This window comes from Photinus pyralis, unplaced genomic scaffold (genome assembly GCF_008802855.1).
Source record: "Photinus pyralis isolate 1611_PpyrPB1 unplaced genomic scaffold, Ppyr1.3 Ppyr1.4_LG2, whole genome shotgun sequence".
Taxonomy (NCBI): Eukaryota; Metazoa; Arthropoda; class Insecta; order Coleoptera; family Lampyridae; genus Photinus; species Photinus pyralis.
Genome location: NW_022170403.1, coordinates 23,715,368 through 23,730,009, shown reverse-complemented (window position 1 = coordinate 23,730,009; position 14,642 = coordinate 23,715,368). Strand labels below are relative to the sequence as shown.

Genomic DNA, 14,642 nt, shown 5'->3' with positions numbered 1-14,642 from the left:
TGCATACGATTAAAAGTACCTACGTTTTTAGATAACGGAATTATCCAACTTAATTAGGTACTATTTTACTTTTCCGAAAAATCTGTGTCGACAAACGATACTCACAGATGGAGAATGGTACGTCTAATTAACTCTTTCCACCTACCTATGTTATTAATATTCATTTGAAAATCACCTCGTGAAATGTTACAAGTTTATGACGCGACATAAGGAAACAAAAGACATGAATTACACGATTTGAACAGCCGCAAGGCGTCTCTATCATTGTTTCTTGTTCTGAGAGCAATGGATCCGAATAAGCGCAGGAAACCAGCAAAATAGGTAAATAAAAAAAGGTCCAAGAAATCTAAGGTATTTGATGAATAAAAACGGATTTTGAAGAAACGGAAAAATTCGAAAAAGAGTGAGCAATAGAAATAACTCAAGGAGTATTAGAAATCTGAAGAGATTTTTTTAATTTAAACAATTAGAGAACTTCAAGAATTCAACGAATCCAAAAAATGTATTTTATAAAAGTTTTTAAAATCGAAAGATTGGGAAATTTGAAGAATCTTAAGGATCAGTAGATGTTAATGGACGCCAAGAATATGAAAAATCAAAAATCCGGAAAATTTCGAAAAGCAGATGGAAGAATCGAAGAATTGCAAGCATTGCAAAATCTCATGAATCTACAAAACACCTCAAACCGGACTAGCTCCTTAATGAAATTTCTCTCAGTACACATTCGCGCCCCGGTACAATTAAAATAATCAATTCTGACTTTAAATTCCTGATTCCAAGTAAACAATGGTCAAAAGTTCAAACTCCTTAAACTCCAAAAAGATCATTTACCAAAATTTTGAAAGCATTTAAAATGAACTTTCGGCGCGGATCAAGAAAATTAATCGTAATTGAGCATGAAACTTATCTCTGAATCGTTAAAGGGATCGAATAAACACACGACTTGCATGATTTGACAATAAACAACATTTATTCTGCAACCACAAATGAAATTAAACATAAAATCCTAACAAAATTGGACCAGAGCGTCCGAATGAACAAACAACTCATATGCGTTTGAATAAAAATTAAACAAACGTCAAAATTAAGATTACCTACAGTTTTCGAGTTACAAAATACCAATAAAATCCCGGCACACGAAAACACTGGTTATTAAAGAGAACAATCCACTTAACCGACACGTGGCGCACAAAAATTTGGTCTTCTTAATCCAATTCCCCAAACAAGTTGTCGAGATGTTGAGATCTATCTGAACGCACAGATATGCCATCGATGACTCGAACAGCTGTCCGTATAAGGTGGACGATACCTTTAATGAAACTGGTATTCCCACCACGTAGTGGATTTACCTCGACAAAACAACGAATTCGCTTAGAGCGACGAAAGGCAACTAACTTAGCTACCAACTTAAACGTAAGCACGTGTGTCTTCTCTACTTTCAAAACAGCAACTCGGCCTCGCACTTGACGAAAAACTATCTTCTAACGAACGGCACCCCGATCCTGAAATTGGCAACCCAGTCTCGAACAAACAAAAAAGCCTTCTTGTAACGAACGACACCCCGGCCTCACAATTAACAAAAGGCCCGATCTTACGCCGACCCCATATTTAAACGGGCTTCCTTCTTCCAAAAACTCGAAAATTAAGGACATTTGATAACTCGACAAGCCAATCATCAACTTGCGACAGGACGCTTGGTTTTGGTCACGTATGCGATTTTTCTCGATAATATCTAAACTATAACATTTCTATAAAAACAAACATTCTGACTAAAAAGTCACCTTATCCCTAGACAATTACATTAATCTTTTACAAAATAAATGAAATCTAATAAATCAAATCGGAGCTGTCACAAATGCATTTGAGATAAAAATTGTCTCACCCTTAATTCTAATAAATACAGTTTCTTTTAAAATCAAATAAATAAACAAAATAGATACGCAAAATCATTTTGTGTTTATTCGTAAGTAATCCCGAATAAGTAATCCCACGAGATTTATTAACCAGAGTCGTAATGAACATTAATAATTAAACGACCCGCTTTCACTTCAAATGCCTAGATCTAAACCTCAACGTCCCAAACCGACATTATTTACCCAGCAATATGTAAAGAAAGATTTTAAAAAGTTAAGTAAATGCAATAACAAAACCATTCGGAACAGTCCTACAATCGCAGGATTTTGAACCTCAAAGAAACGAAATGCCCTGAAGACAGGAAGAACATAAAGGATCAAAAACATCATAATAACCTCATAAATGCGATGGGTCTCAAGAGAGTCCGAAAGATCTAAAGAAATCTCTTGGAAGGTTTCCGATTCATGAAATTCTTATTTGTTTATATTCTTCCGTTTTTTTTACTCAATTTAATTTTTCGGATTTTAAGAATCATTTGAAACAAATAAATCTGAAGTTCGTACGTCTCCAGAATCAGACCTAAAACACATAATGAAACGAAAGGATCGTAAGTGGATTAAAGAATTAGAAAAATTAAGAAATCTAAAGAATCTAAACTGAAAAATGTCAAGTATCCAAAAACAGAATTCCAAAAAATGGTAGAATTCAAAGCATATAAAGAACCTGAAAGATCAGAAGAATTCAAATAATCTCGTAAACAAAACTCATATTTAGGGGGAGTAAATGTGGCGTTTCCTAATATTTCGCAAGTTTCTTTTTTTGTAATTAATAACCAACTTGATTAATTTTATATAGCAATTCAAAAGCCTGAGATGGTCAGATTGCCTCATAAATGAGTTCACCTTATTTAGTGTGTTACAAAGAAAAAGAATTAAATTGTGTCGTCATATGAGAAAGGATAATGTATGGGGGAGTACAATATAAAAAATTGGAGTCAGCTGCCGTTAAGCTACGTTAGCGTCAGGATTCATTGTCTATAAATTCTTTCGTTTCCGGGACACTTGATTCTAAGAAGACTCGCTATAGGCACATTCGCTTTTAAGGAGTGATTGCCCCCTGGGGAGAATATGAGGACAAGATGACATTTTTCTATTATATTCGCGTAAATATTTAATCTTAAGTTGCAATTTACTAAGAATTCATTTAAAAAGAAGATTTTTTACACATACTTTTTTATTTGATCTAATACAGCCGCTGTTTATTTTTGTATACAAAAGAGCATCTCTTTAGGATTATGAAATAATGTAAATCTATTATACTTCATTTACATATTACTTACACAGGGTGAGTTTTCCGATTTCGAACCGGAGAATTCTCTAAAACTAGCAGGATCGGAAAAGACAGGCGAGATGTCAGCTAAATTTGTTTCTCTCACTTCAAACGGTATTCTTACATTTAATTACAGGAATAAGTATAATCCAATCAAGTGAAAGGATGCTGTCAAACAGAACAACATAATCTTTTCAGTTATATCATAAATTGATCATAAATTGAGCATCGATTTGCGTATATTTTATATTTTTTATTTCATTGTAAAAGAAAGGGTATTTCTTAAAATTAAGGTTAAGAAAATTTTTATCTCAATTTCTGTAATTAATTTTGTTTTGTTAATGCATTTGTGACAGCTTCGACTTGATTTATTCGTTTATTTTGTAAAAGATTAATGTAATTTTCTAGAGATAAGGTGGCTTTTTAATTGTAAACAAACTGTTTGTTTTCTTAAAAATGTTATATATAAGATAAGATAATTCCGAGTTAACTTTCACGTAAATGACCAAAACACGCGTCCACGTCCAGTCGCAAGTTGATTGGCTTGTCGAGTTACCAAGGGTCTCTAATGGGTTAAGAAATTTCGTTGCTATCTAAGCAGTCCCGTTTAAATACTGGAGTTTGCGTAAGTTAGCGGCTTTTTCTGCCAAGTTCGAGGCCGAGTTGCAGTCCTTTATGTCCGCAAGGTAAGGTATCGTCCACTTTAAACGGACAGCCATTCTAATCATCGGTGGCGTATTAGTGCGTTCAGCCAGATATCACAATCAATGTCTCTACAAGCTGTTTGGGGGAGTTGAATTAAGAAGACCAAGTTTTTAGTAATTAGTTTTTTTTGTGTGACCAGATTTTATTGTGATTTTGTAACCCGAAAACTGTAAATAATCTTAAGATTTTTTTATGTTTGTTTAATTTGTAATCGAACGCATGAGTGGTTTGTTTATTCGGAGGCTGTGGTCAAAATTTGTAAAATAGGATTTTTTGTTTAATTTCATTTCTGGGGGTCGATTTTTGAAACCAGTCGCATCTATTCGTATACGCTTAGATGTGAAGACTTAAAAACGTATACGTTTTCCAAATTCAATTTTTGACTACTGTTCGTAACTGCCTGGAACCGAAACGTACAGTGCATATGACAACGTCGCCTTTATTGATTGATTAGAACTAAAACGGACTATTTGACGTTCATTGACGTTTGGGTTTGAGCTTAGGTGGGGAGGTGAAGATATTGCTCAGTCATTTCAAATTAAAGAATAGCTATTTATGCACCAAGGGCGTTACTAGGATGATTACGCCCGGAGAACGATGGAATCCAGCTCGAGGGCTTTAGCCCGAGAGCTGGATATCGTTCGATGGGCGTAATCATCTGGTAACGTCGCCGTGGTGCATACAAGATTTTATTTTTCACTTTATTCTTAAAAAACAATCCAGAATTAGTTACTTGCTTTCGCTGAGGCAAACGCGTTCTTTCCGTAAATACAATACAATAATATGGTAGTCTATGAAACAAAATAAACTGTTTACTTAGAAACGTCAAGTTTGCTTTCCAATTGCAATAAAGATGAATACGCTACCAAAATTTGTTCAAGAAAATGCGCAAAAGGCAACAGAAACTTTGCTACCGCTTAAATCAAAGGAGAAGTACGAAAAAGAATTCGAAACATTTACAGCTTGGCAATCAAAACATAAAATATTTACTATAAATGAGACCGTGCTATTGTCGTACTTTCAGGAACTGGTAAGTTTTACATATACCTACCTAAATATGTAAAATTATTGATAATACATTTTGTTTTAGTCTGAGAAATACACTCCTACGTCGCTATGGACCAAATACTCTCTTTTGAAATCAACTTTCATAGTTAAAAAGAAAACTGACATTTCAAATTATAATCAACTAATTTACTTTTTAAAAGTCAAATCGAAGGGATATAAACCAAAAAAATCACAGGTTTTAACAGGAGATCAAGTTTTTGAGTTTATCAAACGTGCCCCTAACGATATTTAGCTTTTGCATAAAGTAGTTTTGGTGATGGGTGTTTTTGGTGGATTACGAAGGGATGAAATGGTCAAAATGTGTATTGACGATATCACCGATAAAGGATCTGTTGTAATTGTAAACGTGCCAGAGATTAAAACAGGTACGTCTAAAGGTTTTACAATCGTGGAGGAAGAAGAAATAAATGCTCTTAAGTTAGTTCGACAATACCTAGCACTAAGACCAAAGCATACGAAAGAACGCCGATTTTTCCTCACATATAGGAAAGGTTGTTGCATAGTGCAACCTGTCGGAAAAAAACACCATAGGAAGTGTCCTAAATATAATTGCCAAATACTTAAAGCATTGAATAAGCACCTTAAAGAAGTATAACGCCCGTGTTAACTGATGAAATAAGAAAATCTGCCCAGGATTCTGTCGTCCCTCTGTTGTGGGGGAAAGTGAACCACAAATTTAAAGCTAGTTACCGACTTTGCAGATTTCTTTACTTCTTTAAAATTCCAACGTTGCCAGATTTTTGGCAAGCGCTCTGAGTTTGAATAAACTAAAATATTTAATAAGCTTTTATGCAATGCCAATAACAATATTATGTAAGGGAGGATCAATCTGAAATGTAAGATCATAAGGAACAATAAATAAAGTAAAAAATGTAGTTTTAATCTCATAAGAAAACAACAAGAACTGCTCTAAGGACCATTATCTTTACATAATAAACAATCAAACTTTACCTAGCTCCATATAAGGATCTGGTAAATATGGCAACACTGTTCAAGTTTGATAAACAAGGAAAACAAAGGACCCCTAAGTATAACTGGTTTCCCTGTTTAAAATAGTCATTATTTACCGCCCGAGGCCAAATATCCTTCAATATTTGTGGTAATTAACCACTTTGCAGTGTATGCAACACACCTTACACCAATTTCAGGTTTTCCTATGTAGTTATACTTCTTTAAAGTGCTTATTCAATGGTTTGGGTCGTGGTTTTAGATTTGGCTCAAGGTCGTGGCTTTGGTGAATGATGCAAGGCCATGACCATGATGAGGGGATTTCCTGTTAAATACTATAGAATATATTGAAAAGGGCACTTGGAAACGTATTTACCGTAATTCCCGTTCATTATATCTCAACTTTTATTAAAATCGGATAAGTACATTAGGAGATAGCGTTAGGGACGCCAAGAGCCACTTAAAAAAATGACAAATTATTCATTTCAAATTTTACAAGAAACAAAAAAAAAGTAAAAGCGATCAAGAAAAACAAAAAAAAGGTTCCGTACTTAAACATTATAAAATTCACATTTACTATAGTCGCGTACACTTTTAGGAAATGATGAGAGATTAATGAAACTGGTAATACGCTAATGTTAAAGCGTGTGCGGAGGGCTGAAGACTAACAAGAAATCGAAATACTTACTTTTCACGGTAATTAGAGACGTGGATTTTCTAAACGTATACGAAAAAAAAGTTATCCTTGCAATTGGGTGGTTATTATCTTGGCTAAAGTAAAATTGGCTTTTGTAGTAGCTTCGTTTGGAAATACCTACTCGTATAACCTTATAAATTTCTCCAAACGCATTAAAAAAAAAGACGTGACTTAAACGAGTGACCTTGTTTTGTAGTGCAAACTCGTGATCTTGGCGAATAGGATTTCCACTGCAATGAAACCCAAAGTAAAATGGGTTCTTGTCCTCGCTTCGTGGTGCAAGGTTGCACCCTGGGATTTCCCCGGCAAAAAAACCGGTCACGTGATCGATGGTTGGAACGTTATGACGTTAATCGTAAGATGTCGTTTGGATTTAAATTATACCTATACTTGAAATTTAGTTTTGCTATCAACAATTCGAAAACGCATTCGTCTTCGTACGCTTGGTGCGGATAAAGATTTGCAATTTATTTAATTGCGCTTAAGAAAATTTTATTCAAATCGAATTGTATTGAAAATTCCTATTGAGGATAATTTTTTTAAAAAAAGGCCATAGAACCGTAACTTTTTCAATTTTTTATTTCAAATTTGTAATATTTCACAACATTTTAGTTTTTTTCGTACCGGATTTGGGCCCCTGAAACAGAAAAAGGGATAATTAGTTTCTGGAAAAAAAGAACCAGCTTCCGTATTTCAAAAATTCAAAAATGGTTTGCATCAAATAGAAAAAACAACTTACCAGCTTCAGCAATTTTCTTCAGGAGTATTCGTCGATAGCAAAATCATTATCTATCTGTCAAAATTTAATTGAATCTACAGACGACAGCAAGAAAAAGAAATCAAACACAAGGTCAGCTACAATTTCACCATTCATTCATCATTTATTTCATTTAAAATCTTCCATACATATTGTTCATATTGATACATAATTTAGTTGAGAAGTAGGTACCCACCTGCTTTTGTCAATACTCAAAATCAAATGTAAAATACTTATAATTATTTCAACGACGGCATTCATATTTTGTTCCGGTAGCACTATCCCTTCTTTATTTAATTTTTTATTCGCCGTTTAATTTTTTAATTGTTATGTTCCTTTCATTAAGCAAAAAAAACCTAATTTGTAAAGGGTACTTGATACTTTGTTTGTATTAAATATAAAAAAATTTCATTTTGTTTTTATTGATCGCTATTGGCGTGATAACAGACAGAAGATCCATTTCTGGATTACGCACGTCACAAGTTTACAATGACCATTCTAGTTTACCTGTTCAACTTATCCTTAAAGGATTCATTCAAATTCAGTATCCAATTAGAAAGATTTTCTATGCGAATGTGGACTAACAAATTACTAAACATAGAGGTGAATGAAAATATGAATGGATGTGAATGGGGCCCTTGAATAAAGAGAAATATCAATCATACCAAAGCCTAATAAATCTGTTTCATTTTCCCAATGCCCATGTGTTATGTACGATACTTGTAAAATACGAAAATATAATTCAACATAATTACATTTATTGTGCACTGTCATTTTTACATACATATATACATGAAGTTCTCCCGGTACGGTAGGTTCCGTTACCAATTATAATAGTAAAATTCCCTAATACATTACAATTCTTCCCTCCTTTGTTTTCTTAATCAGGAGAGTATCGTCGGGGTGCATGCCGAATCCGCGTGGACCTTCGTTCAGTCTGGGGTAGAGTCGCGGCCTGGAACTCCTGTCGTTGAGGTACAGCTGGTGATCCTGGCGGAATCGCAACAGCTTGTGCTTCGGGTAATTCTGCAGCTCTTTCAGGAACCAGTTCAGGTTTATTATAGAAATGAACTCGTCTCTGTGCTGAAGAATTATCACTTGAAGATGTCGTCATAGATTGGTTAGAACTTTGACTAGTAGTTTGTTGGCATGACCGGATTTGATCAATATGACGTTTAAAGCGTTTACCTTCAAAGTCGATCTCGTAATGCAGATCACCTAGGCGTGTTATAATACGTCCAGGTAACCATTTATCCAGTCGTGGATTTCCAGATAAGAAGTAAACCAGGTGATTTGGTTGAAACTCGCGAAATGATGGATTAAACGAGTTACGGTTTCTTTCCGTCATTCTGGTATACGTATCTTCGGGTCTCACCAAGTCTAGTCGCGAACGTATGACACGACCAAGGAAAAGAAGAGAGGGTTGTTGTCCTGTGGTAGCGTTTGGGGCTTTTCTGTACTGGCGTAGAAATTCATTAAGGTTTGATTTCAACGTATCTCGGTTAGTGCCCATTGCTTTAAGAGCATCTTTCACGCTTTGTACGAAGCGCTCTGCTTGACCGTTCGTTGATGGGTGATACGGAGCTGACAACTTGTGATATTTCACTCCACTCCACTGGAGAAATTGTTTGAACTCTTCAGATGTAAACTGAGGACCATTGTCCGAAACAATGGTGACTGGTGCGCCGTATGTTGCAAATAATTCGTCGAGGATGGTTATAGTTGATGAGGCTGTAGTCGACGCTGTTACTTTTACTTCAACCCACTTGCTATATGCGTCTACTAAAATTAGTAACATCATGCCGGCTACTGGCCCAGCATAATCAATATGCACGCGCTCCCAAGGCCCTTTCGGGTACTCCCAATGGTGTTCTCGAAATCTTGGAGGTACGTGTGCATGTTTTGCACATTCATTGCAAGATTTTGCGACCTGCTCAATTTCTCCATCGATCCCAGGCCAGTACACAAAGGATCGAGCAATTCCTTTCATTTTTACAATGCCGACATGTGCAGCATGTAGATCGTTTAAGATAGGTTGACGGAAGATTGGCGGAATGACAACTCGGTGTTCAAACAGCAAACATCCACCAGAGAGGGTGTAGTTCTTTTCGGGGGCCTTGTATCCATAGCGACCAAGATTTCGTCCCCTCTCCAACAATTGTACTATTTTCCCCAAATGATCATCCTTCCGCGATTCCCTAGATATGTCTTTAGCTCGAACAGGTAATTGTTTAATTTGATTTAGGGTGAAGTTGTCAAACCCGTCTTCTTCTTCCTCTCTCTCCAGTACGATTGATGACACAGCATGTGTTGATTTGTGGGTCGTTGTTACTGGTAAGCGAGAACAATAGTCAGCGTTTGTGTTAAGTTTAGTTGGCTTGTATTGAACATCGAAATTAAAATGTGACAAATAGTCGGCATAGTTCGCCATTCGACTAATACACAAAACTGGAAGAGATTTCGTAGGCTGAAGAATTTGTGCGAGAGGTTTGTGATCTGTTATTAAGACAAAATGGCGAGCATATATATAATAAAAAAATTTATCGACTGCCCAGACGATGGCAAGAGCCTCCTTATCCATTTGAGGATACCGCTGTTCTGTAAGGCTCAATGTGCGGCTTGCGTAAGCAATTGGCCTTTCTACACCATTGCTCAAGCGATGCGACAAGACTGCTCCTAGACCCATTTTACTTGCGTCTGTTGCCAATACTAGTGGGAGAGATGGATCATAAGGCATCAGGACTTGTGGCGAAATTAAAATATTTTTTAATTCGTTGTAAGCCTGTGTTGCTTCAGGTGTCCATGTAAATGATTCTGCCAGCAACATATCTCTGAGTGGACGACTTATCGTTGCTAGGTCTGGAATGAAATGATTGTAATAGGTTGCTTTACCAATGAACAATTCTAATTCCTCTGGCGTTGACGGTTTTGGTGCGTCTCGTATTGCTCGAATATGGCTGTCAGATTTGTGAATACCTCGTTCATCGATTTTGTGTCCTAAGAATTCTACTGAGTTTGTGGCGAAGACACATTTTGATCGGTTGAGGCGTAACCCATGTTGGCGCATTCGGTCCAGGGTGGCTTGAAGTGTTCTCAGCAGTTGTTCAAAACTTTCGGCAAAGACAAGGATGTCATCAAAGAAGTTTACGACATTGAGAAGGTCCTTCAAAACCGTTTCCATCCGACGTTGCCATATGGCTGGGATGTTCGCTGCTCCATAGATAGCTCTGGTCGGACGAATCAAACCATGGGTTGGTGTATTCAACGTCAATACTTCGCGAAATTTGTCATCAACTGCTAAGTGTGTATAGGCATCAGTGATGTCCAGATGACAGAAAAGTTTGGAATGCTTCATCCGAGCAAAAATGTGTTCCGCTTTCGGGATGGGGTGCTCGTCAATGATCATCCGTGGATTTACGGTTGGCTTATAATTCCCAGTGATGCGAATGTTACCATTTTTCTTCACTACTACATGAGTTGGCGAAGCCCACTCTGAATAATCGACCCTTTCGAAGAATCCAGCTGCTATCTTGTCATCGATCTCCTTAGCATATATGGAACGTAAGGCCAAAGGTATCTCTCGGGCGCGAACAAAAACCGGTGCTGCATCTGCCTTAAGGTGTACTTGAGCTGGTGGTCCGCTTAGTTTCCCTGCCGTGTTGCTGAATATGTCATCATATTGTGATAGCAAGTTACTAATTTGTTGCTGCTGCTCTCGAGAAAGTTGTGGCACCTTTGAAGAAATTGTATGGAGTTGATCACGTGAAGAGAATAGTTGAATAAAGTTGATTTCGTTAACAAAAGCCCTTATCCATTCTCGTCCAAAAAGAGAGTCATAATTCTCCTCCACAACATAAAGATCCAAAGTTCTTGACGTTTTGCCAACTGTAACTCGGACAGATGTTATACCAATACAATTAATACTATGTTTTGTATAGCTGCTGAACTGGCGGTCAGATTTCTTTAATGGTAAGTTAGGATTAATTGAATCTAAACATTGTTTGCTCATAATGGCACAAGGTGCCCCTGTATCCAATTCCATTTTAATATCATGACCATCAATGTTTACGTTGATCATCTGCTTAGACATTCCATTTATCTCATTAATTGTGTTAAATTGATGGAGAATATCAATATAATTGGCCGGTTGAGGCGCTTCAATTACTTGGTTAGTGGTACTCTGAGCAGATGACTTTTTTCTACATACCTTTGAGATGTGACCTCTCTTGTTACAAGTGTGGCACGAGGCATCTCGAAAAGGACATTTGACACGTGCATGTTGACCACCGCACCCATTGCATGATGATTGAACATCATTACTGTTTTGGCCGATTCCTTGAGAACCCTTGAGGTCTTGCATTTGACCACGTGATGACGATCGCTTATGAAATTGAGACTTCTTGTGCTTGTTCTTTGGTGGCGCGTACCCTAGCTTGTTTGTACTTTCCACAGTTGCCGATGGGTGTGCTGTCCTCACATTATTTGACGAATTACGTGTAGCCTCCAATGTGTGTGCGATTTCATATGCTTTCTTAAATGATTCCGGGTTCTTTGATATGATTTCATCACACATTTCCCGACATTCCAGCCCATTAAGTAGTTGTTCGATTAGCATGCGGTCAAGAAATGCTGCATATTCACATTTGGCAGCTCCTTGTTTTAAGCGAAGGACAAAATTGGTTAATGATTCACCTTTTTGCTGAACAATATTCCGGAAACGTATGCTCTCTACATATTTATTTGTTGCACGATCAAAATGATTTATCAGTGTTTGTTTTAAATCATTATATGACACAGTTTCAGGTTCTGCTGGGCTAACAAGAAATTTGAGTGCATTATTTAGCTCAGAACCCATGTGAACACGAGCATACATTGCGAATTGATCTTCACGTACCTTACTTAGTTCGAGTGCCCAATCAAATCTCTTGAAATAGTCCTGTACCGTTGTACCATCTGTCGTACGATATTCCGACATAGAAAATCCCGGTGGTTTTGAGTGGGAAACTGTGGCCTCCGCCTGGACGTTTGGGTTTCCACCAGCATTTTCCCGCAGAGCGGTTGCAATTAATTGCGCGAATGATTGCAATAATTCCGGAGGTACGTTTGCCATATCGATTGTTTGAAGTATCCTGTACGTTAGGTTGATAAATCGAGTCCTTGATTACTATAATCATTGATTATACACGTGTATAATCAATGCTATAATGAATTGCGCGAAAGAGCAAAAGGCTTAGAGGCAAAAGGTCACTACACACGTGCAACGGAATGATTACGCCGATATCATTAGACGAGACGATCACGATAGTTGGCACCTGGTGTATTTTTGATAACCAAAATTGCAATTACAGACACTGTGGTAGCAATCACAAAACACGAGTTGTAATTCCACTTCTGACACCACTTGTTATGTACGATACTTGTAAAATACGAAAATATAATTCAACATAATTACATTTATTGTGCACTGTCATTTTTACATACATATATACATGAAGTTCTCCCGGTACGGTAGGTTCCGTTACCAATTATAATAGTAAAATTCCCTAATACATTACACCATGTCCATGGGAAATCAAACGACAAATTATATTATCATATAGATAAGGGGTTGTTTACAGAAAAGCGAGCTGTGTTGCTTAATTACACTACACGAACCTTAGTAAAAGGGACGTGGTTCAATTTGCAGAATGCACAGCTTTCGTTATATTTCCATCATGTTAATATCGTACGTGACATGCATGTTTGTTCTATATTTCGTCTATAGCGATATTACACCTTAGGAGAGCGAGTTAAGGCAGGTAGGTATTTATTCAAAGATCACAATATATTGCTCTGTTCCGTAGAAGATTATTTTGAACTTGCAAGAAATTTATTGAATCTGAGGTTATTGCCTTTATTTGAAAAGGACACTGTAAGGTAAAGTGAAGCTCCTCTATGTATTTGTGTTCTAGCCTTTTAATTCTATAATTTTATAATACAGGAAAAGGGCATTTTGTTATTGAAATATATTAGTATTAGTTGAAATTTAAGATAACGGACATCTGGTGGCTTAAATAAGGGACATTTGCAAAGAAACAACGTTTTAAATGTATTAAGATCGCATGTTAGCATAAACTTAAATAAAATAATCAAATAAAGTATCACCGTGCAATCCCTGTAGATTCCAGATTTTACCGTCTAGGGAAGTGGCATAAAATCCCCCCCACCCAACCCGTTTCTTTGTAAAAAGAAATCACACGAGCTGGTTGGACTCTCGACCAGTTTCAGTCACTTGTGGAAAAATACAGTCGGATTTGTCCAGTTGTCTCCTATAGTCGGAAGCGCTGTTTATAAACTTTGTGAGTATTGGGCCAATGCTAATGCTTGTAGATGGCGAGAACCGTTTCCTCGGCGCCTGGATGTCCAGCGGTGTTTGCGTCGTGGTAAGTGTGCAATGTGCATGGTATCTCCGTACATGTCGAGCGGTACCATCAGAAGGGCCGGTGTAGGTAGTTCCCTCGTGAAGCCCCTTTACCTTAAAGGTTCGCTTGTGGATCCTGTAAACAAAATCAAACAACGAAACAAAAATATTTGAAGTATCCGAAACATTACAACTCTCACATTAAACGGATTGTTATGTAAAAGAAAAATTGTAATTTTTGAAACGTAAAAGGATTATATCTTTATGTGCATTTAAAAGGCGGTTTGTAAGCCATGTAAACAAAACCAAACAAGGAAACAAAAATATTCAATGCAACACAAACATTACATTACAGCACGCACAATAGACGAATTATTGTGGATTTTTATATTATAAAATTATACCTTTTGAAACGGGTGGAAGTTATATTTTTATATACACAAGGCTTTTATTTTTGACTAACACAGACTAAAATGGCAAATCCGCAGACGTACACACATACATATTGCTGCGTGCAATGGTATGCGGCCAATTACACCACTCACAAAACACCTGTACAACTAGCTCAAAATAAAAACTAAGAATTTTGTAATGCCCCCACATACATACGGGTCGCACAATGGAATCGAATACACACAAGTAATTGATTGAAAGTAACAAAAATTTATTCCGACACACACAAAAAGAAAATTAAAACAACATTCCTGGAACAAAGGGAGGCTACACAGTTTGGACGTACATATTGCCCCGCACGCAAGCGGCAGAAAGTAAAAATAAGAAATTTAAAAATTACTTACAGTTTTTTTTTAATTCAAAAATCTGGTGGTAAACTGACAGGTTTGCGATAAACATGCGTCCAACGCTGACAGCTTCAGAACTTCGCT

General features: G+C 36.8%; 2 protein-coding genes across 4 annotated transcripts in view; one reads left to right on the top strand and one right to left on the bottom strand.

The window, feature by feature from the left end:
- Positions 1–14,642, top strand: part of LOC116162975 (DNA damage-regulated autophagy modulator protein 2-like) — a 222,129-nt gene that overhangs the window by 32,812 nt on the left and 174,675 nt on the right. The gene's annotated exons all lie outside the window — the stretch shown is intronic.
- LOC116162968 (uncharacterized protein K02A2.6-like) lies at positions 8,100–12,908 on the bottom strand. Of its 3 annotated transcripts, none has more exons than XM_031476768.1 (2): positions 10,251–12,908; positions 8,100–9,689 (listed from the first exon to the last, which is right to left on the bottom strand). In XM_031476768.1, exons 1-2 carry the CDS (start codon positions 12,466–12,468, stop codon positions 8,239–8,241), a joined length of 3,669 nt encoding a protein of 1,222 aa, XP_031332628.1. In that variant the 5' UTR covers positions 12,469–12,908; the 3' UTR covers positions 8,100–8,238. The 3 variants fall into 3 exon arrangements, with proteins under 3 accessions (XP_031332628.1, XP_031332627.1, XP_031332629.1); XM_031476767.1 differs by having other exon boundaries at positions 8,100–12,011; positions 12,253–12,344; XM_031476769.1 differs by having other exon boundaries at positions 8,100–11,513; positions 11,566–11,702.